A 27,500-nucleotide genomic window follows, 5' to 3' on the forward strand; every position below is an offset into this window, starting at 1 on the left:
CACTAGCATGGTAGTCAGAGCGCACCCCCCTGGTGAGGGCCACTCCATCACACTGCCTTCCCTTTCGGGAAGAGGATCCGTATGCTTTGCACACTCTTTGTGTCCTTCACGTACCACCCACCATACTTCTCCAAGTCCGGGATGCCTTACGGTCTATGTCTACGTCCTGGGGTCCCTCGTATGGCTAACACAGCTATGTGCACCTCCAATGACCTAATAGCTGGTCATCCCACGTCTGTCACCATTTGTAGCCTAGAGGAGTAGAGTTGCCTCGCTGAAACTTGAACCCAGACCTTCTGGGCAGTCATGGGTAAGCGGCTAGGGCATCAGACTTGAAGCCCAAAGGTTACCGGTTCAACTCCTGACCCACCATGTTGGTGGGGGGAGTAATTCACCAGTGCTCTCCCCCATCCTCCTCCATGACTGAGGTACCCTGAGCATGGTACCGTCCTGCCACATTGCTCCCTTGGGGCGCCTTTGGGGGCTGCCCCCTTGCACGGGTGAGGCATAAATGCAATTTCGTTGTGTGCACTGCAGTATGCAGTGTTCACTTGTGTGCTGTGGAGTGCTGTGTCACAATGAGAATGGGAGTTGGAGTTTCCCAGTTGGGCTTTCACAGCTTTCACTTCTGGGGTACCATACTAGGACTCTGACCGCTACACCAAGGAGCCAGGCTCGTTGGCATGACAGTCAAAGTGCACCCACAACCCTCGTGATGGCCACTCCATCACAGTCCTGTAATACCTATGCACTGACACTTCAAACTTCACAGTGAAAAACGAGAGCATTTGAAAGTAGAAAACTCAATACCACATGAGGAAAAAAAAACATTCACCTTATTGTTTCTGACCTTGTTTTGTCCCCCTCTCCTGTGAAGCCTCTCAGGCTGTGATGACGACACTGAGCACCTCCGATCACCTGCACTACCCATCCCTCTTCTTATTCTCTCCATCATTCATCCGTCTCTCCTCGTATTCCCTCCATCTTTCTTTATTTCTGTGTATGCTAATGCAGTGGCACTTGGGTGTGATTTGTTTGTTTGAACAGTCATGTGTAATCACATGTTCCAGAAAGCCAACCACTCAAAAAGTCTCTCTCAATATCCTCTCTCTCTCTCTCTCTCTCTCTCTCTCTCTCTCTCTCTCTCTCTCTCTCTCTCTCTCTCTCTCCCCTCCACAAGTGAAGTACGTCCATTTGGTGTTTTTTTTTTTTTTTGTGGGACTCTTTGGTCCACTTCTAATCTCATATTTTCTCCTCTCTCTCTCTCTCTCTCTCTCTCTCTCTCTCTCTCTCTCTCTCTCTCTCTCTCTCTCTCTCTCTCTCTCTCTCTGCCCCCCTCTCTGTCTCTCCTCTCCTCCCCTCTTGCCTCCTTCACAGGTGAAGTACGGCCATTTTGCCTTTGTGTGGGACGCAGCTGTGCTGGAGTACGTGGCTATCAATGATGAGGACTGCTCCTTCTACACGGTGGGCAGCAACACGCCCGACCGCGGATACGGCATCGCCATGCAACACGGCAGCCCCTACAGAGACATCTTCTCCCAGAGGTACAAGAGGGGTGCAGGGGGGAGGGGGGTGTTAAGGGGGTAGGGATGGAGGCTTGTGGCTATAGGGGGTTATGGAGGGTGCATTGCCATGCAACACCGTAGCCCCCTTCAGAGACATCTTCTACCAGAGGTACAAGAGGGGTGCAGGGGGTATTAAAGATGATGTGGTGGGTGTAGGGTGGGACTGAGAATCATACCTGTCAACCCTCCCTACGGGAAACTCCCTATTTCGGACTTATTTCTTGCTGTCTTCCCGGCTTGGATTTTTCCTTCAAAATATATTTTTTTTTCACATTATCAAAAATGTAGATCCAGAAATTATCCCCACGGCCCTGGCTGTTAGCCTGACGAGCCACACCCCCTCTACTTATTCCATCAGCTACGAAAGTAGAGAGGGTCTTGCTTATCAAGCTACCTGCCAGTAGATTTTATTCCACACCACCATGAATCCAAGTTCCTTGAAAATACGAGCTCTCACCCTCAAGCTTTACATCGTGTGTGACCACTCTTTGCCCTGCAGAAACCATCGGTTCATACAAACAATGCTGTTCATATGGTAAACACAAGTCTCTGAACAGCGAGTCGTGCAAATTTACCTCATCACAACCTGCACCAGCACAAAGTTTTGCATCAGCCCCAGACAACTTGAGAGACAAAACAACAAGGAGAAATTCATTTAATTTATTTTTTACGCTGTACATGCTCGTAAAACATGTGCTGTGAGTGGATTTTGGACAGGACTGGCCTCGCATGTGGAATGTCAGTGTGAAAAGCAGAGCACGCACCGTCCAACCTGTCACTCTCGTCCATGTGAGTTGAGGCATCAATTATATCCCTGAAAGGTTGGTGTTCCGAGCAGTGGATTTGGAGAGGAGGTAAGATGTGGTAATAGGGGGTGTTTGAGGGCTAGCAGGGGGTTGGTGGGTGGAGAATCGAGTGTATACAATATTTTGGTGGCTGTCAGAGGTGGCCTGTCTAGCCTTGCCTCACTTCACCCTGTCACCCAAATCAACTTGGTATGCATCAAACGACACTGCATGTGGATGCTACAAGTAATGAATTCCCACAATGAAAGTAAATTCAGGTTATGAGGAGAAAATTTGCTGTGGATGGAATGAGAAACAGATAGAGGCTTAGAGTAGATGGAGGTTTGTCTCGCAAGTCTCGCTATTGCCAGTTTATCAATCTACATTGATGATCATGAATTGAACATTCAGCGCAGCATCAAATCCTCAGCATTTTCCACCGATCGACTTTTTTTACAGTGTTTTTTACAGTGCATTCAAGCAGGTTAGTGTGAAGAGAAGACTGTAAGCTAAGCTGATTTATGTTGATAGCAGAGATAGGACCAAGTCACTAATTTGCAAGTCACAAGTAAGTCTCAAGTCATTCCAGTCAATTCCGAGTCAAGTCACAAGTTACAACACATTTAACCAAGTCAAGTACAAGTCCAAGTCGTACCAAAGCCAAGTCAAGTCCAAGTCCAAGTCTCATTTTTTTCCAAGTCACTAACAAGTCACCTTGTATTCTATGGGCAACATTGACAATTACTTTCGGTCAGAAATTCATTACCACTCCACAATGCTCTGCATGTCCCCCTTTGTCAGTCGCGTTCGAAACAAAAAAAGGCCTACTGGTATTGTTTAAGGGCAATTCATTTAATATTTCATTTTTTTCATGTATTTTTTTGACATACAAAAGCAAAAAGATAAATACATTTAGACTTGCCATACTATTGCAAGTCATTGCAAGCTAAAACTGTCAAGTCAAGTCAAGTCTCGAGTCAATAGCGTGCAAGTCGAGTCAAGTCACAAGTCATTCCTAATATCGCCAAGTCAAGTCTCAAGTCAAGTCATTTGTGTGCTCAAGTCTGACTCAATTCCAAGTCACAAGTCCAAAGTCCACATCTCTGGTTGATAGTAAATTTGTTACTTTGAAAGTTTATGGTTAAAAAGTCTCACTTTAAAATGAAATGCAGTTTAGTTTTAGGGGTGCTGTTTCACAGCGTGCCATGTCCACCATACACTGCCTTGCATGGCCTTGGGTTCCTGGGTTCGAGTTGGGTCTAGCTAATTCCCCACCCTTTCTCTCTTCTGCTCATTTTCTATCTCCTCTCACACTGTCCTGTCACAATAAAGGCCTAAGAGGAAATGCAATTCTGTTTTACACCATAAATAATTGTCAATTAGCGCAAAATAAACTGTAAAGAGGTCAGAAAAAAGCTGCAGGGTTGTTTTGGCAAAGGCACACAGGAAAAGACCAAACGAGCACCAGTCGCCAATTATGATAAATATACCCAATATACCCACCAATTATGATGAATATAGGCCTTCAACATACATGAATATTCATGCCATGTATAATACATGCTAACGTATGCCAAGGAAAATCAGTCAGGGCCGAGATGAACTCTTGACTTCACAGATGCATGCACACTATGTAGGGCAGGCATGAAGCTTATTCAGTGTCACCTGCCATCGTATTAAGATATGAGTGATCGGAATAAAAACATACATTACTTCTCCATCGTTTTCACACCGTCTTACACACGGCAGCTGACAGCTTTGTTCACCCAACTTGGTTTGCCATTCTATAACACCACACAAACATCATTCATTTGTACATGTTGGATTGTTCTGTTGTGCTGCTCAGCGACATCAGATAATTATGAGTAAATGACCAGACTTCTTACGGAGCAATATGAAACAAAAGAATAAGCCGCTCGGCTAAAAGTCTGTTGCCATGGACTGCGGTCTGTTATCAGATTCACAGGTCTGGTATTCAGAAATATCAGACCTACAAACGTTACAGTGGGGGAAAAAGCTACAGCGCTATCTTGGCAAAGGTACATAGAAAATGGCCATGCAAGCACGGCCATCATGATAAACGCCCATCATATATGAATATTCATGTCGTGTATAATACATGCTTACATATGCCAAGGAAAAGCTGTCCGGGCCAGGATGAACCCCTGACTTCACAGATGCATGCACAATATGTAGGGCAGACATGAAGCCTATTCAGCCTATTCACCTGCAGTCGTATTCAGATGTGGATGAATGGAATAATTAGGAACATACGGTATATATCCCCTTCCACTGTAGTTTCCACACCTCCATTGGCACACCAGGTGTTCTGTTACACAATAGCTCTCTGTGTCTCTTCATCTCGTTTGATATGAGCAAACAATGTTATGCTTACATTTGAAGGACAGGGAAAAAAAGGGGGGGGAAAGGGAGCGCTCCACCATTCATCTCGTCTTGCGCAGGGTCCTTGGAATAAATCCTTGCTTTTGAATTATGATATTTACTCTGCTCAGCTCAGCTCATCTCTCATATCAACAGTGGAGCCCACAGTGACTCTGTGTTTGACTGGTGTCGACATGTAAGGTTGACACGAGCCCTTCTTGACACGTATTGTCAATGATAATCCCACTTTATTTATCGTCTCTTTTTTCCAATATCTCCATCCCAAAACGAAGAATAAAACAGAGTATGATCATTCAAAGAAAATATAGTCTTAAACCAAATAATGTTCATGCTGTGAATCATGTTCCTAAAAGGCTCGTGTCTCTCTCCAACCCTCTCCTGACACTTTCCAATGAAGTCGTACCAAATACACTCTGATCTTGCACTTGGCAAGCACATACAGTAAATATATGATGTGTGGTGTATACAGACCAAACATCCAAAACTAAACTAGACACACACTGAGCTAACCCCACATGAATGTGTATATTACTCTCAAGCATGTTTATTTCCAGCTATTTATATCCATATTATGTAAAGTCCATTAGCATTGGCTATGTTTATGCATTAGCATCGCCCGCATTTACTACGTTTTATGAGGTTTGTGGAAAAATACTGAGAGTGACATAACTGTGTGAGCAAGGAGTGATACTCCCTCAGCCCCCACATGCATAAATGTGTAATTTCCCCATACACAAGGGTCGCTTAATGTTTTTTACGAGCCATGCAGAGCTAATGAAAAATATGAAAAGTGTGTGTGTGTGTGTGTGTGTGTGTGTGTGTGTGTGTGTGTGTGTGTGTGTGTGTGTGTGTGTGTGTGTGTGTGTGTGTGTGTGTGTGTGTGTGTGTGTGTGTGTGTGTGTGTGTGTTAGCGAGCATCATCAGTATCTGTTTACGTCTGTTTTGATGTGCACCACTGGTGAAACGCTAACGTTACCGATGATGGCTCTCATTAAAATCAACAGTCAATTAATTGACAGTCGGATTTGCTTCCCCGTCATTATTTTCTGGCACATTCTCCGGCCCTCTCTGGGAGTCATCGCTGCCTATTCTCATAAAAAACCCTTTACCCTGAGTGCTCCCACAGCTTTCAGAAACAATGCCGAGGAAATTAGCCCCCGCAAAAAAGAAATTGTTATGAAAACACATACCCTGTACACTCTCTCTCTCTCTCTCTCTCTCTCTCTCTCTCTCTCTCTCTCTCTTTCTTTCTGTAATTCTACCTCTCTCTCTCTCTCTCTCTCTCTTTCTTTTTCTGTAATTCACTCTTTTCTTTTTTCTGTCTTTCCTTCCCCTCTTTTTCCGATGAGAAGAGTCAGTGGAGCACAAAAGGTAGAGAAATTGCCTTTCCGTCAGAGCGGTTAGATAGCGGCTAGTGCTTTTTGCTGCTCTCTGTATGCCCCCCTTTTCCAATCACCTCACGGCTAAAACGTAACCTTTCGTGTCGCCTCAAAAGACGGCGGGTGCAGGGGGGGGTGAGCGTTTCAACAGCTGGCGTAATGTGTTTTGTGTTGTCAGAGAGTGATCTGAATAGTGCTTTTTGCTTTTTGATTAAATATCCCACTGGGCTCTTTTGAAATAAGAGGGGAAAGGGAAAAAGGGATGTCAAGACCCTGCTGAAGAAATGGATGCTGACATGCTGTTGAAATTACACACCGTAAACAAAACAGGAATCAGAGAAAAAAAAGTGCCTTAGTCTAAGAGAAGCAAAATGTGAAGTTTGCCTATTTAACACTGACATTCAGTGCCACATCTTCTAAAGCTAGATTTATGCTTCGGACGCATAGCCTCTGTGCTATGATTGGTCGTCTCGCTACTTCCTTGTTCTTTGGCAGCGCAATGCCGGTAGTTTGTGAGAGCAGAGCTGTATTCTGTTAAAACCTATATTAATGCCTTGTGTGTAAATGTGTGTATATACACGAAGCTACAAACTAAGTAACAAACAATGCATCAGTTGAACACTCGTGGCACAATGCCTGCGGTTTTACTACTGTAGCTTCCTCCACCGAATGTAAACACACATCGGCAGAATCAATTGTTTACATGCTTACATTTTCTGCTCGTGAAAACAGACTGGATATGTCAAATAATGATATCAGTACATTGCCTTTGCAATATGAGTGAAAATACCTAGCTAACCGGGCTAGAAAGCAACATTGCTTAATAATGACCGCAGTGCTTACAAGTAGTGAAGGTAATCGCGCAATTTCAAATGTGGCTCACGACGAGACCTCGGACCTCGTAGATCTCGCAGATGCATGAGTACAAAGTTGGTTTGTGGCCCCTCCCACGTGACTTTTGATGAGCGCAGTTGCAGAAGTCTAATCTGGTTTTAAGAGTAGGATGGGGGGGGGGTCCAGAATTGTCTCCTCATTGCATTGTATGTATTTGGTGGAGGGGCCTTTCAAATGACTTTGCCCTGGGCCCATCCAAAGTTGTAAGCAGGGACGGTAGAAAAGGACCTAGATGTCTTTGCTCAGAGGGGTTTGAAAAAGGCCTTTGTCACATGACGTCAGAGACCTTCAACCTTCAAAGCACTCAAAGCAGGTATAACTAGCACTGGATGAGGATGGCATAGACATCAACTAGCTTACACACCACTGTTTTCCACGGAAAATAGTAGTAGTTGCTTATACCTGCTTCGCCTCAGAATGGAACACATTTCACGTAATTGCAAAAAGGGCTAGTTGTGATTCTCGTCCCTTTCTGTTGGCAAACATACTTTCAAATCTATGTACGTCGTCAGGCCAATCATGCCAGCCAATCCGCATAAAGTGTCACTGGGCGAACTTAGACGGCACGATTAACACCTGCCTGTGGTAATGATGCACTGCCGTTGTGGGAAACAACATAAACATGTTTGCTGAGCTGATTGGGTCATGCTGCCATCCTACTGTGTTAAAAAAGATAGAAAGACGAAGCTTGAAAGACGACCGTTGACGTCACTCCTTGAACTGTAGCGGGACCAAGTCCATAGTATGTAGACTAGACGGCACAGTCGGAGGATGTGGAGCGGCTCGTCTGGGGGAGATCATTATTACGATAGTAGTCAGATGCGATGAGTCATGCTGAAAACATGAGATATGAGATGTGACAGTAAGCCTTATTTAGTGTGTCTTAATGATTTGGACTTTCATGCTGCCTACATCTGGCACATCTAAGACATAGCTATCAGGACTAGACGTAGTTATCAGGTAGTGCCACCTTTTTAGGTAGGAAGGAGAGGATGAGCATCGGGGACGTTTACACTTAATTGTCTGCCCAGTTGCACAGATGTGAACGGGCACGCGTGCGCGCACGCACGCACACACACACACACACACACACACACACACACACACACACACACACACGCACACACACGCACAAATTCAAACATACTATGCACTATGTAGCTGTTTAATACTTCACTGAGTCTGTTCCTTCTAATAGCTGTACCCATACACACAAACAGAAACACACACACACACACACACACACACACACACACACACACACACACACACACACACACACACACACACACACACACACACACACACACACACACACACAGACACACAGACACACACACAGAAATACAAACATAATTATATGCTCAAGCCTCCACAGATTTGCTTGTAAAAAATAAATAAATAAAAGATGTGGGATTGTGGAAGAAAATGAGTGCGAGGGAATGATTATTTATTAGTGTTTAGTATGAGACGCATGCGGGACCCACAGTCCATATCTGTGAAGGATTGCAGACGGGAAATGAGTTTGCTGCGACAGTTCTTGGGGTCCTTGACATCTTCGATGGCTTTGCTCAGTCATTATATGAGGCTTCGTGATGGGAGATTGAACATGTTGAGCGCATGTTAATGTCCACGCTGTCTATTCTATGGTGCTGAAATGGAGTTGAGCCCATGTCATTTTATAGAAGCTCAGGGCCGGATTAACGCACAGGCTAGGTATGGCTGCAGCCTAGGAGCCCCCACCTGCCAGGCCCACCCATTGGCCAAAAGTAAAAAAATCCAGGGGTGAGTTTCTCAAAAGAGAAGTTGTTAGCCTGTTAGCAACTTCGGTAGTTGCCAATGATAGCTAATGTAGTAAGCAACTTTGGTTTTGAGAAATTCACCCCAGAATTGTAGAGAGATGCAATATTGAAAAATGAATCTGTAATGTCGAGTACCGTTTTAAATCGTGTTAATACTCATCTCCATGCTGGTAAACATTCCTAGCTCGTAATTATGGATCTGTCTTGTGTAATTTCGTCATGAAATTTGCCATCTACGGAGGCCCACAGCCACCTATATAGCCTAGGTGCCCCGGGCTATCTTAATCTGGCCCTGTTTATGCTGTCTATTCTATGCTCTCTGGAGAGGTACAATATAAAGGGCCAAGTACAATATACGTTCAACAAAATATTGAAATACTCAGACATAAAGAGATATTTATTTCTGCTCCCCGTGGAGGTGAATTGAAATGCCCCCAAAAAACATTAAAGAGAAACTTCGCCAACAATTTCAGAGTGTGAGAGAGTCGTAAACTTGCATCATTACAAGAAGCCAGTAAGTAAGCTGTTGTTGTTGTTGTTTAATATTGTCTTTATTTCAGTGCGCGTCATTGAAGTGTCGGGGGCTTTGATGTTAAGCATCGTTCCCCCAGAGGCAGGCCCCCTTTTGTACAGACATGGCAGCTATCAGGGAGGGGGAGGGACGGCTGTCATATCAACTAGCATGAGGCCCGTCAAACACACACATACGCATGCGCGCGCACAAACACACACACACACACAAGTACGCAAACAAGCACACACACACACACACACACACACACACACACACACACACACACACACACACACACACACACACACACACACACACACACACACACACACACACAAACTCAGAGACACACACAGCGATCATGAAAGGGGAGGGAAGGCTGTCATATCACCTACACACAACCCGTCAAGGTGGGTCAGGTGACTGGTTTAATGTGTTCAGCTCCAGAGGTGGATGCCTTCAGGAGAAGTGAGGTAAAAATGAAGAAGGTTGCAGGAGTGGAGAGGAGGATGGCGAAGAGGAGGGCAGAACAGAGAAGGAGCAGTGGGGAAGGATGTAGGAAGAAGCAAGGAGTGAGGAAAAAAGGGAGGAGGATGCAGGAGTGGAGAGGAGGATGGGGAAGAGGAGGGCAGAACAGAGAAGGAGGATGGGGAAGGATGTAGGAAGAAGCAAGGAGTGGGATGAGGTGGGAGGAGGAGTTGGGGAGGAGTACAGAGAATGTGGAGAGGAGTTGTGAGGAATAGGAAGGAGTGTGGAGGAGGAATGGGGGAGGAGTGGATGAGTAGGGTGGAGAAGGGGTGAAAAGGAGGAGTGGATGAGTAGGGTGGAAAGGAGGGGTTGATGAGGGCTGAGGAGGGGGGCTGCAACTCCGTCCTCTTCCTCACTCGTTACAGTACATGTAGTCAGGGAAGATGACGGGGGGGGGCTAAGGGGGGATCTCTGTTGTCCCAGGCCTGGGGAAATGGGGGGTCCAGTGTTGGGTCCCCATTACATTACATGTGTTGAGATGGTGGGCTTTTCAGATGATTTTGTCCTGGGCCCAGCCAAAACTGTCAGAGTCCCTGCATGTAGTATTGTTTTGTTTTGAAGAAGCTCGGGTGGAAAGTCATCTAAGTGTATTTGCAATAGATTTGCAGCCTTATATTTTTGCGGTTTTGAAAATCATGTTTTTTATATACTCTCCAGAAAGTGAATACAATTACAGAAAGTGAGTACAATTATTATTAATAATAATTGATGCTAAAGTGATTTTCATATCACCTGCTTCCGACCTGTGGGTGTCAGATTTGTGGCAGTCACAACAGCATTGCATTTATCACAGTAGGCAAAGGGTTGTGACAACTCACTCACTGTCATACTACATACGAAGAAACAAACTCCTGAAAAGCCCTCATGATAGTTTTTCGTCCTTTGTTTTGATTGCTTCTTCCTTCACGATGACACCTATTCCCTTCCGCACGGTGGGGTACTCTGCTTTTCTGTCAAGATGTCGTAGTGAGTCGTATGTGTATGTCACCATTGCTCCTAATAAAAACATCTTCAGGTTAGGTTGACTGGCGTATGCACTTGGAACCCCATCACTACATTGAGAATAAAACTGTAAATAAAAATAGAAATATAATTAAATATACTATAAAAATAAAAATATAAATACATTTTTGGTATTTAGGCATTTTAGGGATATTTATTTTCTTTACGGCAGACATAGCCTATATGTCTATATGTAGCTTAGCCTACCTTACTTCTACATGTAGCCTGCGGGTTAACCTCTCTTTACCGATCATGCCAAATATAGTCTGGCACCAATCCAGTACATCCTCAAACATGCATACCTCTACTTTAAATCTATACCTGGTTCAAAGACGTGCTGTGCACTGTGTGTATGTGTGCTGTACTGTAGTCACAGTAACAGGACCAAACAATATGTGGTTTTCTTGACTCTGTGCTTATGACATTTAGCACATTAACAGTGTAGTCTTGAGGCGATGCAGTGCAGGTTCCAAGAAAAATCTGTGTAAGTGAGCTGTACTGAACTTTGAAAATATTGCACCTAAAAATCCATGCATAGCCAAATGAGTTTCCATGAGCAGTGATTGGTTGTAGTTTATCCCAGTCTTAATGTCTTCATCGCCTTACAACTAAGACAATGCACAATTAATGTAGCGCTCCGTCCGCACCATAAACAAGCGACTTCGACATGCCCAGGTTCGAGTCCGGCCTGGTGTCATTTGCCAGTCCCATACCATCTCTCTCTCCCACTTACTTCCTGTTGCTCCTCACTGTCACTATAAAGTGGACATAAATAATGCCTGAAAAAGCTAATAAAATATCCTTAAAAAAGAGAGAAAATCCTTTTTGCTTCATGACTAAGTCCTCTTGCAAGGCTGCCCTTCAGTTTAGATCCAAAATTTAAACGTCTTTATTGCTTTACGACCAACAACCACGCGCAGCCATATAGTCCTCCTCAGGCAGTGCAGCAGCAGGGCTATGCTATACATACATAGCCACCCTGCCATACCGCTGACAGATGTTCCCGCTATCAGATTTATGCGGGCCGCTTTGCTCGCCTGTCTGCCGTCCCCGCGAATCAGGGCCTCACGGAGGAGTTATGTGTTAATATTCTTTGCTTGAAGCACTCAGCGCAATTAATTGGCACGGGTGGCAGGGTCAAAGTCTGTTGTGGGATTTAGTGAGTTTGAATGGAGGCGCGCCGACGCCAACGGAGCAGGATTGATACTGTAAACAACGTCTGGGGATGATGAAGAGCATCACTCATTAGCATACGCGTTGCCGTTGCGCTCGCTTTGCTAGCTCGGCGGGAGCCGCTGCTGCGCACCACACAGATCTGTGCAGATCCATCACGCGCCGAGCTAACCAAATGAATGGCCTCGCTGCGGAGAAAACACTGCTTGCTGACGGGTCCCAGGCACATGCAGCAACCAGGGAGGGCGACTGGGTTGGAGGGGGCCAATAGGTCAGGTGACCCGCACCCAGGGGATAGTGGGGGTCCAAAATTGGGTCCACATTACATTGTAAAGGGTGGGGAGCCTTTCAGATGAACAAACAAATAGCTGAACAAAACAAACACGGTAGAGACTGTAGAACAGCTGGCTGGCCCCTGCCACGTGCACAACCCTGAGCAGAAAATCCAAGTGAGGAAATATTTTACAATCACAAAAAAAACAGGGGGGGAAAATACAAAACATAGCTGTATCAGATGTATTACCTTGGGGGTTTTCAACCTCTGGGTGACTACATTCAAAAAACTATATATAAAAACACATTTTGTTGCCCCAGAGTCAAACACATAAACAGCAAATGGCGTGCTGCCAATTACGTTTTCAAAAATGTTGAATTCTCTAGCTGTATTTCCAAATGCTGTCAATATACATGTATGCTGTCAGCATATGAATGTTTCTATTTTATAACAATTTCATGATTACATGCTGAACATATAAAAAAGAAAATCACCTTCAAAAATAAAAATAAGAAAATAAATAAAAAACAGCAAGACCCGACGTTCATTTTTAGACTGAATGAATGTCAATTTAGCTCCAGGCTACTCCATGCTAAAATATTACCCCCACGCTTAACGGCTATCGCAGTCTGAGCTGGATTTTCCAGTCACGGGCTAAAAAACGACAGCCAAATATTAAGAGGCCCACAGTATTAGAGTTAAGCGTAGCAGCAGGGTGTCAAGCCATGGACTCTGGTGCTGTGCTGTGCTGTGCTGTGCTGTGTTGTGACTCCAAGTGACCGAACAAGCTTAATTCATCGTGACATTTTTTCAGGGTCCTGCTGAAAAGCACTGGGCACCGGGACAAGCTCCATTTTTTGGACGGAGGTCCTACCTTCGACATGCTCCTCAACTCAGTGACATTTTTACTGTGTGTGCGTGCGCGAGTGTGCTTAAGCACCCTGTGCATGCAGCAGCTCCAGCTCCAGCTCATTCCAGGAAACATGTGAGCCAGTCGATGTTTGAAATTCTCCTCCTTAAATCCAGTCAAATCCAGTACATGGGGTGTTTCATTGTGTGTGTGTGTGTGTGTGTGTGTGTGTGTGTGTGTGTGTGTGTGTGTGTGTGTGTGTGTGTGTGTGTGTGTGTGTGTGTGTGTGTGTGTGTGTGTGTGTGTGTGTGTGTGTGTGCGTGCGCGTGCCTGCGTGCCTGGGTGTGTGTGTGTGTGTTTGTGTGCGTGTGTGTCTTTTGTGAGGAAGAGTGTTTGAGTGAGATACAGCTGTCTCCATGCATCATGGTGATGTTTTTGGCCACTCTCTGATGTTGTAATTCGTTGTGTCTACCGAGAAAAAACGGAGGGTTGGATTTTTTTGTTGTTTTTTCCTTTCTTTTTTTCCTCCCCCCTTCTGGTCTTTATTTCCTGTTATTTTTTTCCCCTCGCTCTTATCAAGTAGTTTGTTTGCCCCTGTCAAAGCTATCTAATAACATGAGAACCATCTTTTTTTTTAAAACTGCGGTTCCGTTGCTATGGCAACAACTCCCATTGCAACCTCCCGTGGTTGCCACACACACACACACACACACACACACACACACACACACACACACATACACACACACACACACACTACACTACACACATCCCTGAAGGAGGGACAGTACCAACAGGAACGCTGGCACGCAGGTTTGCCAAGCGTAAGACAGACAGCCTTCCGTGGCATGGCAGTTAGATTCATTTCAGTTTAAAGCAAAAGAGTAAGCATCTAAGTCATGTGCATCGCTGCCTTTTGCAAAGACATTGAATTCTCACTGAGCTTCTTTTTCTTATAGTTCTGTTCTTTCGTGTATTCCCTTTCTTTTTTACTGCCCTCATATAAAATTCTATCTGTCTCTTTCTTCCACTCACCATCAGCCTTCCTCTCTCTGTCTCCCACTCTCCTCCCTCCCTTTCTATGCCTCTCTCTCTTACTCATCCTGTCTCTTACTCATCCTCTGTCTATCTCTTTCACCCTCTCTCTCTCTTACTCATCCTGTCTCTTACTCATCCTCTGTCTATCTCTTTCACCCTCTCTCTCTGTCTCTCTCTCTCTCTCTCTCCCTCTCTCTCTCTTTCTCAGTATCCTATCTGCTCTCTGTCTCTTTCTCAGTATCCTATCTTCCTTTTTCCACTCACTCATTCACTCACTCACTCACTCACTCACTCACTCACTCACTCACTCACTCACTCACTCACTCACTCACTCACTCACTCACTCACTCTCCATTTCTCTCTTCCCTCTCCCTCTCTCTGTCAGTATCCCGTCTGCTGCCTATCTCTCCTCTTTGCTCTCTCTCTCTCTCTCTCTCTCTCTCTCTCTCTCTCTCTCTCTCTCTCTCTCTCTCTCTCTCTCTCTCTCTCTCTCTGTCAATATCCTATCTGCTGTCTGTCTTTTGTCCTCTCATCCTCTCTCTCTCACACTTCCTCCCTCCCACCCTCCCTCACTAACTCACTCCCTCACTAACTCACTCACTCACTCACTCACTCACTCACTCACTCACTCACTCACTCACTCACTCACTCACTCACTCACTCACTCACTCACTCATTCTTCCTCACTCTTTCTGTCTCTCTCTCTCTGTCAATATCCTATCTGCTGTCTATCTTTCCTCCTTCTCATCCTCTCTCCCTCCCTCCCTCCCTCGGTCCTTATCTTCAGCCTCTGTTGAAGACGTGCTGAGAGAGCCAAAGGCGATATATCAGCCGTAAGGCTTGAGCACCTTGCACGACGACTCGCACTGATGTTTGAGTCCCGTGGCTACAGCTGTGGTTTAGGTTGTGGCTGGCTATACAGCGTGGCCAAGCTCTTGTGATTAGCCCCGCGGTACAGTTGTCCGTGGAGACGAGCCAGCCAACCACGTCGCGTCAGTCCAGTCGCCTGCCAGCCAGCCAGGCCAAGCCGTCACCCTGACTGATTTGTGACCAGCACCACAGGGCTGAGGGCTTAGCGTTCGCTTCCTTTGCCTGAGAGTCAGAGTTGGAGACCTCCCTTACGCAACATAAATATATTTCCCAAGATACGCACAGTGAACCTTCCAGTGTTCATCTAACACTTTCACATTTAACACACATGAAATGCACATAGTGCACTTAAAGTGTAATTAACACTGCAAAAAATATTGTGTTACAATACACATATACCAGTATTCTATTTCCAAATGGCTCATGACTTGCTTGGGAAACATCTGCGTATCTTATTTGGGTTTTATCATTGGGGGTTCCAGAATCAGGGGAAAAACTTAGTAAATAGGTAATAACAATGTGATATCGGGGAATTATGTTAGCCTAATGATTAGGCCCTAATCTGATTATTGTGAGGGTCATAATCCCCATCAGGGCCATTGATAGCTTTGCCTGGGTCCGTGATAAAAATCATCTGGAAATCCTTCCACCCGGTCAGCTTCCCTGATCCCCATATCCTTGATGAAAGTTACGTATGCCCCTGCTCTGGAAAAAGAAGTCGCGATAGTCATTTTACATCCTTAAGAGTTCATTGACGGCTGCCTGAGAGTTGGCGCCTCCCCCGCAAAAAAATACAAGTATCTCTCTCAACACATGAAAATATACAGTACAATAGTACTATGTTACATTATATTGTATTACCAACGGGCTCGGAGATCACTTTGCCTGAGAATTGAAGAATAGTTATAGAATTGAAGAGAGGTTATTTTCATATGCAACACCTGCTTGCACTGAAGAGTATAGATATCATTGGCTGCTGCTTAGCGACATCAAAAAATGCTGTTTGCCTCCTGACACTGGAAAAGTGAAGTGCTAGAGCCCCCGTAAATGCACATAAAGACACTGCAATACAGTGCCTCTTGTCTCCTATACAAACATACCTACATGCATTGCGCAGACATAAAGATTTCCAAGAAGGAAGATCAAATAAGTGTGAAAAGGACATAATGTCACGGTCACAGTAGGCTACTGTATGTGCTATTTTTGCAGAATTACCTTTGATTGCTGCCTCCTGGAATCACATTGAAACTGGCAAGGGGAGCGAGAGAGGTAGAGAGGAAAAGAGAGAAAATAGCAAGCATAACAGGCACCATAGCCTGAGTGAAACGACAGATATATTGAGTACTTCACCAGAGCAGGGGAGAAGCCATAGAGGTCAACCTTGAACTCCAGACCTCCTGCAACTCACAAACCCATGCCAGTGCCACGGTGACCCCTCACGCTCTCTCTCTCTTGCTTTCTCTTTCTCTCTCTATCTCTCTCTCTATTCTATCTATTTATCTCTCTCTCTCTCTCTCTCTCTCTCTCTCTCTCTCTCTCTCTCTCTCTCTCTCTCTCTCTCTCTCTCTCTCTCTCTCTCTCTCTCTCTCTCTCTCTCTCTCTCTGGCTGTGATGACCTTCCTCTCTGGGTTCAAGTGAGGAGGTGGCAGTCACTCTGACATGAACACATACAACAATGCACTCAACATTGACCCTTTCCTCTCCATTCTCCACCCACTGTTTGCCTGTCACACACACACACACACAAACACACACACACACACACACACACACACACACACACACACACACACACACACACACACACACACACACACACACACACACACACACACACACACACACACACACACACACACACACACTTCATTTCTCTCTCTCTCTCTCTCTCTCTCTCTCTCTCTCTCTCTCTCTCTCTCTCTCTCTCTCTCTCTCTCTCTCTCTTACACACACACACACACACACACACACACACACACACACACACACACACGTCACATTATTTACCATGACATCTGAGCTGTCATCATCGTCTCTCTCTGCCCCAGCCTTCGGAACCGCAGCACATCACACGATTCGCTTTTCCCCTCCCTCAAGGGCATATTAGGGTGTTGATTCTCCTTCTTGGAGAGGACCGGAGGGGTGTTAAGTCATGTGGCACACAGAAGGCTTAATTTGTTTGCCACACATGCACACACACGCACATGCACACACACACACACACACACACAGACACACACACACACACACACACACACACACACACACACACACACACACACACAGACACACACACACACACACACACACACACACACACACACACACACACACACACACACACACACACACACACACACACACACTTCATTTGTCTGCCATGATGGGGTGCTAATTCATTAAGAGCACAAGGGTGTTAATTTGTCGACGACAACCAGCTGTTTTGGGGAGAGGCTGCACACACACACACCCGGCAAGGTCACTCTTTTTTCCGACTACCACCACCACACTGTTTCAGTGCCAACATCCTCCCCCTGAAATGAGACAAGATCTCATCTCGGCAGAGCAATGCTCTACCAGTGTTTTGTGTTTTTCCCCGCCACTTATTTGCGGAAGTGCTAAAGTAGAGGTGACAGCACGGAAAGAAGGTTCTACTACCGGCCGACATTCGTTTCAGGGTCTCAGCCTGCGTTGTTATCAGCTCCGTTGAAAAACCTCAAACGATCAATAAAAGCCCGGGCCATCGCAGACGACAAGAGAGGAAAAACAGACTCCCCCCAAAAAAGTACAAAAAAAGTAAAAAATGCCCACAGCAAGTTAACGAGGAGGTATGTTTTTGTGAGAGGCCCAGACTGCCTGCCTGCCTTCCTGCCTTTTTTTCCCCTCGTGTATAGAGTTCGTTTCACCCCCATTTTAAATGATTAGTGATGTCCCCCCCGCTGCAGTTGTGTCGAATGGATTTCCACTTTGGAGTTAGGACCCTGACGCTGCACGCGGAGTGGAAGATGTATATAATTTGACAGGGAAGTGTCTCTTTTGTGCTGGGGCTGTGATTTAGAGCCATGAGCCGAGCCCAGACCAAGCGCTGGTAAAGGCGAACGGGAAGGCGACGGAGGCGGGTGAGGGACGATAGGCCGGCCTGGGTGGATGCATTCATCTTAGAAGCTGTTTCGCTTTCCGCTGCTTGTCTCTCTCTCTCTTTCCCTCTCCATGTTCTTTCTCTCCTGCCCTTGTCCATGTCCCTCTTTCCCCTTTATGTAGCCATGTAGCGGTGTACCCTCTTCTTTCTCTCTCCATGTTTTTTTTTTCTTTACCCATGTCCCCGCCATGTTTTTGTCCTCTCTCTCCTCCTTCACCATGTTTTCCCCTTCCCTTCTCCCTCAACATGTTGTTCTCTTCTCTCTTCTTCTCTCTCTGTCCCTCGTCTTGTTTCCCCCCTTCTCTCCTCTTCTCCCTCAACCTGTTTCCCCATCGTTTTCCCTTCCATTCCTGATCCCTCCCTTCTCCTCTCTTCTTTTTCTCCTTTCTCCTCCACCAGTTGGACAGAGGTAGCAGCAGGCGGCCTCTGCTTTTAGTATGGAGATGCAGGGGGAAAAGGAAAGAGAAAGCGAGAGAGAGCAAGAACGAGAGAGAGAGAAAAAAGACAGAGAGACAGGCGGGGGAAAAAAAGTGTCAAGCCATGATGGCTTCCTCCACCTTCCTTTCAAGATGAGCTCATTAGGCCGGGCTTAACCCCAGACACCAGGCACCAGTCCTGCCTAGGGACAGACTATGACTCCATGGGCCCCTGGGCCAGACAGAATGCCCCCACCCCCCGCCCCCCATGGCATCGCAAATCTAGACCAGTAATGAAGTGTGATTTTTTTTTCGCAGCACGAAGGCTTGGGCTTCAGGGCCTCCTGAGCTCTTGGGCCCCAGAAACTGGGCCTGTTAGGTCAGAGCAGTAATCTTACTTGGTGCTGCCTGTTGAAGAGGATACGGTAGGCTGTGTGCTATGCAGCCATCACTACTGGGGGCCCTGGCTCTGATCCAGGCCAATTCCACAGGTCACGTCAACTCCAGCCACTCCGACAGCGCTACACCAATTCAGTGGCCAGGGTCAGGTGCGGAGATCATTTAGAATGATTGAACATACCGGGGGTGTAATGTGTTTTTGCTCTCAGAGCTGCTACAGACCTGATCGCATTAAGTGACTACATTAAGTCATTGGGATCCCGTGGGGGCGGGAGGGAGGGGGTTGGAGTTGAACATCAGGTACAAGCTAACCTGCTAATCAAGGAAAGGAGAAGATACGGGAATACTGTACGAGCCCAGAACCAGTTTTTCGAACTGAGAAGCTAGAAGTCTCTTCCTTAGCAGGTGGCTTGTATGCAGAGGGAACTTAACACGTCATGGGACAGGATTGTGTTCACTCCAGGAAAAGACAAGAGACATGCAATTGCAATCACAAACACACACCTGCACATTCACGCGGAACTTTATATTATCACCGGATGCCTGTGTTTTGCAGAAAAACATTATGTAATTTGCGCCGGAATTATTATTTTGCAAATAACCAACATGGCACATTCGCACAGGACTAAGAACTCGGACATTCTCCGTAATTATTCCGAATTACCTGTGGGTCCATAGGTCATTTTAATCCTGTGTGAATTGGGGTTTAGACTATAAACTTTAACTCGGCAGTATAATTCAAACGGGCTAGCTTGAGATGCGACTGTAATGTAACACCCTCTACACATTTTCAGAGTTGATTGAAACAACAGGGGGAGTCAGGGTGAGACGTGACATTCACAAGCTCTGCTGAAAATGAAAATCAAGAAACTGTCACCATCACAGCGGTTTCCATTCTGCTGGCTAAGACATCAAGCGTTTTTTTTGTTTTGTTTTTTTCTCCTTGTGCTGGCTGGCACATGCTTTTTCCTCCTTAATGCTTAGCCAAGCAAAAAATAAACACTTCTCACAACTTCACTGAAACACCTACAAAACACACATGTACTATACTGAGCACATGAGAAGTTTCTATTTTTTCTTTCTGTAGACCATCCTGCTCTCACCTTTTCTCTAACGCTTGTTGTTTTCGTTAGACAAGTTGGCAAGAGACATCATTAGTAGAAAGGTGCGTCCCAGAAAAGGCATTGTGCAATCAAGGCAATGAAATACGCCCTGACAGCCCTGTTATTCATTCCCGTATTCAAATGGCCCATGTGCTACAGATTACTGTGAATGCCAATAGTTCCCAAGTTTCAGTAATTGAGTTTTGTGCGGGGTGTCACATCACTTAATTGTGTTTTGGAAATGATGTACGATTATGAATGTAAAGTCACAGTCTGATTGTTGCTTGCTTGCTTGCCTGCCCCTCCCACCTACCCCCTTCATCAGAGGAAAGCGTCAGTTTGAATCCTCCATTTTGTGGGAAATAATGGAGGATTGTTTTTTTTCTGCCACAGATTTCCTTTCTTTCTTTCTTTCTTTTTTTCTTTCGTTCTCTCTCTCTCTCTCTCTCTCTCTCTCTCTCTCTCTCTCTCTCTCTCTCTCTCTCTCTCTCTCTCTCTCTCTCTCAGTCTCTGTCTCTTTTTCTGCTCGTTTCACACTCTCCTAATTCATTAAGCCTTTTAGTCACCCGTTATCTCTTGGTAACTTCATTCGTTTCTGAGGGGGGAAACCGCATGTAGCAGTGACATCTGCCATCCCGGACGGCTTCATTGCAGCTCTGCACTACACTGCAGTGCTGGAGCAAAAATGTGCCGAATATGGATGAAATGAACACTTGCCCATTGCTGATTACCGAGTGGAAATCCAGAGAAATGGTCTTGTTCAAAGGGCATGCTATCGAACCATTTGTTTGTGTAGCAGAATCCATTCTACCAAGGTACATATTATTGACCTTTCTGTGTTCTACCAATGTTCTACCAGAATTGCCTTGATTTTTGCTCACGGTCAGTCATCCATCAAGCAAGCATTCTATAGAACCTTGTTGCTAAGGAACCGCATTGTTTTGTAAAGATGAACCATTCTTTTGGGTCGGAACACGCGTCTCAGTCATGCCTGGCCGTGAACTCCCGCAGATGGCCCTGCATTGCGACTGTATATGAAGTATATTTTAAATGAGGCGGCAGAAGGACATTAATGAATTGCCTAATTTATTTCTTTTTTTCTGAGGTTTGTCGCATTGGGAGTCTGGAGCATTCGCTAGCTCGCTCACTCTCTCACAAGGCTCTGGTGTTAATTATTGACAGAGATAATGAACCATGCTCGAGCAAACGTCTGTCGATAACAATGCATTAATAACCAGACGTTAACGAGGCACCAACACACCCCGTGGCTTTTTTTGGGGACGGAAGTAACCCCCCCCCCCCCCTGTCAACAAAAGATCAGCACGTACCGATCAGGATAACGAGGCCCATTGACCAGCCGATCCATTGATCCCCGGCGAGGGACTTCGAATGTCACCCTATAAGGGAGGCTAATTTTGTCAAGCACGACTTCCCTTTAAATAATAATGAACAATACACAAATGAAGCTGTGCAGTGGGGGAGATTGGCCACATTTGGTGACGCTGCCAGTTCTCTCTCGCGCACGTGCGTACGTGTGTGAGTGTGTGTGTGTGTGTGTGTGTGTGTGTGTGTGCGTGCGTGCGTGCGTGCATGTGCGTGAACGTCTGCCTGTGTGTGTGTGTGTGTGTGTGTGTGCACGCGCACGCGCACGCGCATGTGCGTGCACGTCCGCACGGACTCATGTCCTCAGTCAAGCACAGTCAAGACAGACTAACTGCTGCTCAAGGGAGGAACACACGAGTCGACCGCCATCATCGGGGAGTGAAGACGGAACAAGATAAAGCGGCGCGAACATTACCATCAAAGAGCACTACGACACACAGCAGTCGCATGGCGAGCTCATCAAAGACAGCCAGTCTTTTCCAGTCCACAGATCTGTGTGCAGCCTTTTGAGAAAAAAAAAAACGTATAATATCAAAATAAATACATAAAAACGAACGATGAAAATATCACCCAGGCATCTTATCACATTCTGCCACGTTTGGGAGGATGTAATGTTTATGGATATGTTTTATGAATGATCGCAGCGCAGCAGTGGAGCTTCCTCAGCGGGAGCTTGAGGAACATGGCAGCCACCTCAGATAAATTATTTTCTGACACGTTCAGCTGACCTATGGGGTGCCCTCCTCCTGGATGGTGCACTGTGCGATGTGCAACGGCCGTTAAATTATAGACAGACAGACTCTCTTTTCCTCTCTCTCTCTCGTTCTTTCTCTCTCTCTTTCTTTCTTATTCTCTCTCTCTCTCCTCTCTTCTCTCTCTTTCTCTCTCTCCATCTACCTCTTTTCCTCTCTCTCTCTCGTTCTTTCTCTCGTTCTTTCTCTCTCTCTCTCTCTCTCTCTCTCTCTCTCTCTCTCTCTCTCTCTCTCTCTCTCTCTCTCTCTCTCTTTGAGTTGCTACTGTCCTTTTGTCCTTTTAACCCCAGTCAAAGTCCTTTGGCCACCCAGTCCCATTATCTGTGTTTCAGGCCCCATGCCAGCCGATTAGACTGGGTAAATATTCCCATTTGGCTCTCCTGGTGGTCTGCTACACTGGTTCAGCTAACACTGTTATAGCCTATTTCTGTTTTATATATTTCCCATTCTTTGTACTGCATGACCACCAGTGAGGTATTCAAATCAAATCAATTCATACACAGTCACTAAAAGAAGGCCGGACAAACCTCTAAATTCTAACATTCCTACTGTAATTCATTTGCCGTATAGATGGAGGTCATTACAGCTGCTCCACACAATGTTCTTTATACAACAAAGTGCTGCGGGTCTTTTTGAAGCAGAGGTTTGGCTTTGTGTCGGGTGTTTGTGGCTGGGTAAACATTGCCCTCTAGTGTTGAGAAGTGGAAATGCGGTGAGCAGGCCTGCTGCGCTCTTGACATTGACGTCTCTTGGCACGGAGTGGTAGCTAACAAATCACTTTTTTTTTCAGTAGCCACCACACTGGTGGAATAAAAAAAACAGTGGTTTCCAAGGGAATATTTGTCCTTGCGCTGCTGCCACTGCAAGGTGTGTTGTTTTTTAGGGTTTTTTGGGGTTGTTCTCTCAGTAAGCTACTGTTGAATAATGCCTACGCCAATAGGGTGAGTATTTATGACTTCCCAATGAATCCTTTTTAAAGTTGCATAAGTGGGATTTTCCATCTTTTGATTTGTTTGGAAAATATGGAAACAAGTCCAAGTGTGAGAAGTAGTGTTTCAAGTTCACAAATCAAGTGTTTCAATTCTAATCAGTGAATGAAAAGGCTCTGCAATTCGGCACAGGGGAGGTAGCTTCACCTGTGAAATGCATTGTTTCTAATCAAGACATCGTCCCTTCCTCCCTTTGTGTCCCTCCTCCTTCTCATCCTTCTCTTCCCCCTCGTCACCCCTCTCTCCTCCTCATCTTCCTCCACCTCTTTCCCATTACCTTTCCTCTTCTTTCTCCTCCACCATCTTCCTCTTTCTGCTTGTCCCTGCCCTTCCTAACTTTGGGTTTCTCCCCATCCCCCTCCTCTTCCTCCTCCCCACACCCTTCTTTCCCTTTTTTACCCCTGCTTCTCTTTCCCCTCCGCCTCCTCTTTCTTATTATCCTCCTTTTTATCCTTTTCTTTTCTCCTCTTCCTCCTCTTCCTCCCTCTCTCTTCTCCTCCCCCCACCCACACCCTTCTTTGCCCCCCCCTCCCTACTTCCTCATCACAGGATCTTGGAGCTGCAGCAGAACGGCGACATGGACATTCTGAAGCTGAAGTGGTGGCCTCGCGACGGCCCGTGCGACATGCACTCCGCGGTCGGGGCGCAGCAGCGGGGCAACGCCCTGGACATCCACAGCTTTGCCGGCGTCTTCTGCGTGTTGGCCGCCGGCGTGGTCCTCTCGTGCCTCATCGCCATGGTAGAGACCTGGTGGACCCGCCGCAAGGGCTCGCGCGTGCCCTCCAAGGAGGTGAGTGGTCGGGCGCGAGGGAGGGAGGCGCGGAGTGGGTTTGCGGTCAGGTACGTAGGTGGGTGGGTGGGTTGGTGGGTATGCAATCTGCTACCGTACATATGTGCTCACAGGTAGGTGGGTTGGACGAGGGGGTGGGTAAGCATGTCGAATGGTGGGTGGATGCCGCGAGGGCTCACGCAAGCCCACCAAAGGAGGTGAGTGATCGGGTTGGAGGGTTGCACGCAGTGGGTGGGAGGATTGGGTGGGAGGTAGGTGGTGGGGTAGGTTGGTGGGTATGCAGTCGGGTAGGTGCACTCTGTTATTGGGTATCTGGTTGGGTGAGTGTGTAAGCGTGTGGGATGGTGGAGCCGCCATAAAAACTCACGCGTGCTCTCCTAGGAGGTGGGTGGCCGGGCTAGAGGGTGGCATGCAGTCTGTGGCAAGTTTGGTTGAGGTAGGTGGTGGGGTAGGTTGGAGGGTACGCAGTCGGATAGGTCGATTGTGGTAAGGTGGGTAGGTGGGTAAGCATGTGGGATGGTGGAGCCGCCGTAAGATCTCACGCGCGCCCTCCAAGGAGTTGAAGCAATTGGATGGGAGGGTGGCACACAGTGGCTGGGTGTGCGGTCAGGTAGAAGGTCAGGTAGGTTGGTGGGTGGGTACGCAGTCGGCTAGGTGGATTGTGTTAGCAGGTTGGTGGGTAGGTTGGTAAGCACTTCGGATGGTGGAGCAGCTGTGAGTGCTCGGACGTACCATCCAAGGACTTGAGTGGCCGGGCGGGAGGTTTACATGATGTGGCCATGTGATCAGGGATTGATGTGTGTGTTCGTAAAGAAGGACAAAAAAATGAATAAGATTGGTTTGGGTTAGCCAGGCCATGCCCTCCTAGTGACGCAACACCTTCAGCGGGTCAACCATGCTGCTTGGGAAATGTTAATTGTTATGCTCTTGGTCAGACCATGTCTCGAAAAGATTTGAAAGTGGATGATAATCAGGCTAGGTTTGGGTATCAGGGGATAGGATGGAGGCACAGGACTTTCAGTCAGTAGGTATGGGTGTATGGGAGTGGTGGTCAGATGTATTGAACAGTTCTTGTAGGAGGGTGTGGATGTGGGTGTAGGCAGGACAGGCAGATGTGGAGGCAACTATTGTTTGGTGGCCTGTCTGGGCATCTAGGATGACTCAGTGAGTAGGTCTGGGTATATGGGAATGGGCCTCCGATATATTGTACAGGCCTAGTGGGTTGTTGTTCAGTGGCCTGTTTGGTTGTCTGGAAGGAGATTGAGAAGACAGGAGTAAAAAAGAGGAGGTTTGGTCTGAGCACGTGCCAGTGTATCTATTTTAGGGAAGAAGTGGGAGGCATAGGACTCAGTCAGTAGGTAGTAGCCTATATGGGAGTGGTGGTGGTCAGCTTTATTGAAGAAGCCTGGAGGATGGGCAGGCAGGGTAGTCGGGCAGGGCCATGGTAAGTGTTTTGGTGGCCTGCCTGAGACTAATGAGATAGAAATGGAGGGTGTCAGTCTGAGCACAGCCTTGTTCTGTTTATTGTTTGGGGGCAGTCGGTAGAGAAGGGAGCATTGGGAGGGGTGGAGATAGGGGGGAGGTTTAGGTAATTGACGAATACAAATGGAATATAAGATGGATTTTAAGGAGAAAAACGGCCATTCAAAGTCTGGGCACACCCAAATGATTAGGCTTCCAGCCCAGCTACGTTTTTGTGAGGCTTATTTCAACATTCAGCTGACAGAGACATAAATACAAGTGTTTAAGCCACACATTAGGAGGAAATAGTTGCCACAAAATCTATGCAGGTGTACTCAAGAATGAAAAATGTCGTGTTATTATATGAATGCATTTGTATTCTGTAAATTCAGAGCTAAAAAAAATAGACCCAGGACGCAGTGATGGTACCCAAATATCCTTGTACTTTTTTTTACACAACAAATACTAATATCATTTTTTGCCCAGTGTAGGTTAGTTGGAAGCGCAATTCATCAAGTCAATAGTTCATAAAGAATTCAGCAGTTACCATTCAATACACACACATTAACTGTAAAATTATACGGCGGCCTGTCGTAAATTTAATTCCACATTAAACACGGCTTCATGCGCAGATTTAAGCGCTCGCACGCGGGGCGTTTGTGGAAACGCCGGCGCTGCCGCTATTGGATTTATGTGAGGAGAGACAGAGGCGGACCAGAAGGTCAGACTCTCAGTATAATTTATATCCGCCGTAATTTGTGATATCACAGAACCCCGGCCGCCACGACCGACGTTACATCCACGCAGAACCCTCAAGGACCTAAATTCCCTCAAGGACCCAAAGTGTCTTTTTCTTTTTTTCTTCTTCTTTTTTTTCTCTTTTCTTTTTCGTCTTTTCTTTTTACGTAAGAGCTTTGATCATTCCCTGGCCTTAGATCAGCCTGGAGCTCCATCCATGGAGCAAAAACATAATAATGTGATTTATATTATTATTATATATATATATTTATTATATATATATATAGACTAGCTGCTACAGTGTATAAATATCTAAGAGGGTCCACTCCATTCAGTCAGGCCTTCAGTGCTCCTCTCTCTCTCTCTTCAAACTCCATACATCTCCCTGCCGCTCGTTCCCTCAGCCGCGATTGAATCCCACTGGGCTCCTTGTAGCAGAGCCTCCGCACGGCAGGTAGCATATAGAGGGAAGAAAATTACTTTTCATCCTCAATCAAAAAAAAGAAAGAAAGGGGGGAAAAAAGACAAGAAGGAGGGGGAGAGAAGAAAAAAAGCACGACAAGGGCCCAACCTTGAAGTAGCGTTTGATCATAGAGCGAGGCATTGTCTCTCTGCTCCTCTTCCTCTCTCTTCTCTCTTCTCTCTTCTCTCTCTCTCTCTCTCTCTCTCTCTCCCCAACGAGGCCCCCTGCAATCAGACCAGCTTTCATCTGTCAGTGTGACCGCCTCGTCTGCTGTCCCCGCCACCCGCCGACACACACACGCACACACACACACGCAAACCACCCGCCGACAGAAAGCTACAGCAGCATCTTACCACCATCTCCCCCACCACCTACACCCACACCCACACGCACACGCACACGCACACACACACATGGAAGAACAGAAGCATCTTCCTCCATGCACCCCCCCCCCCATTTTCTTGCCATATCATTCCTGCACACTGCCATCACCATTGGCATCTCTGGCTCCATCAGCTCTCAGCAGCCTGGGCCTCCACAAAAACACAAGAGCAACAGGGAAAAAACGAATGATACACATTATGCCTCAGATTACAGATGGCAGACTGGTGTTGCAGAGGGTGTCAATATAATCGCTAACAGGATGAGGATGTGAATGTGGATGTGGATGTGGCGGGGGATCAGACAAAAGCTTCCTGATGGAGTCCACTCCAAGCAGACATGCAGGGGGTGCTGACAGGGGTGGGGACAAAGGGGACAGTTGTCCTGGACCCAGGGAGAGATGGGGCCC

The 27,500-nt window shown here is 46.5% G+C and overlaps 1 protein-coding gene across 1 annotated transcript in view; it reads left to right on the forward strand.

Moving 5' to 3' along the window:
- Window positions 1–27,500, forward strand: part of grid2 (glutamate receptor, ionotropic, delta 2) — a 733,635-nt gene that overhangs the window by 689,201 nt on the left and 16,934 nt on the right. The window contains exons 16-17 of the mRNA XM_063194215.1: window positions 1,378–1,544; window positions 23,808–24,048. Coding sequence (XP_063050285.1) covers window positions 1,378–1,544; window positions 23,808–24,048 — 408 coding nt within the window. The remainder of the gene's footprint in view (window positions 1–1,377; window positions 1,545–23,807; window positions 24,049–27,500) is intronic.

Source organism: Engraulis encrasicolus, chromosome 3 (genome assembly GCF_034702125.1).
Source record: "Engraulis encrasicolus isolate BLACKSEA-1 chromosome 3, IST_EnEncr_1.0, whole genome shotgun sequence".
NCBI lineage: Eukaryota > Metazoa > Chordata > Actinopteri > Clupeiformes > Engraulidae > Engraulis > Engraulis encrasicolus.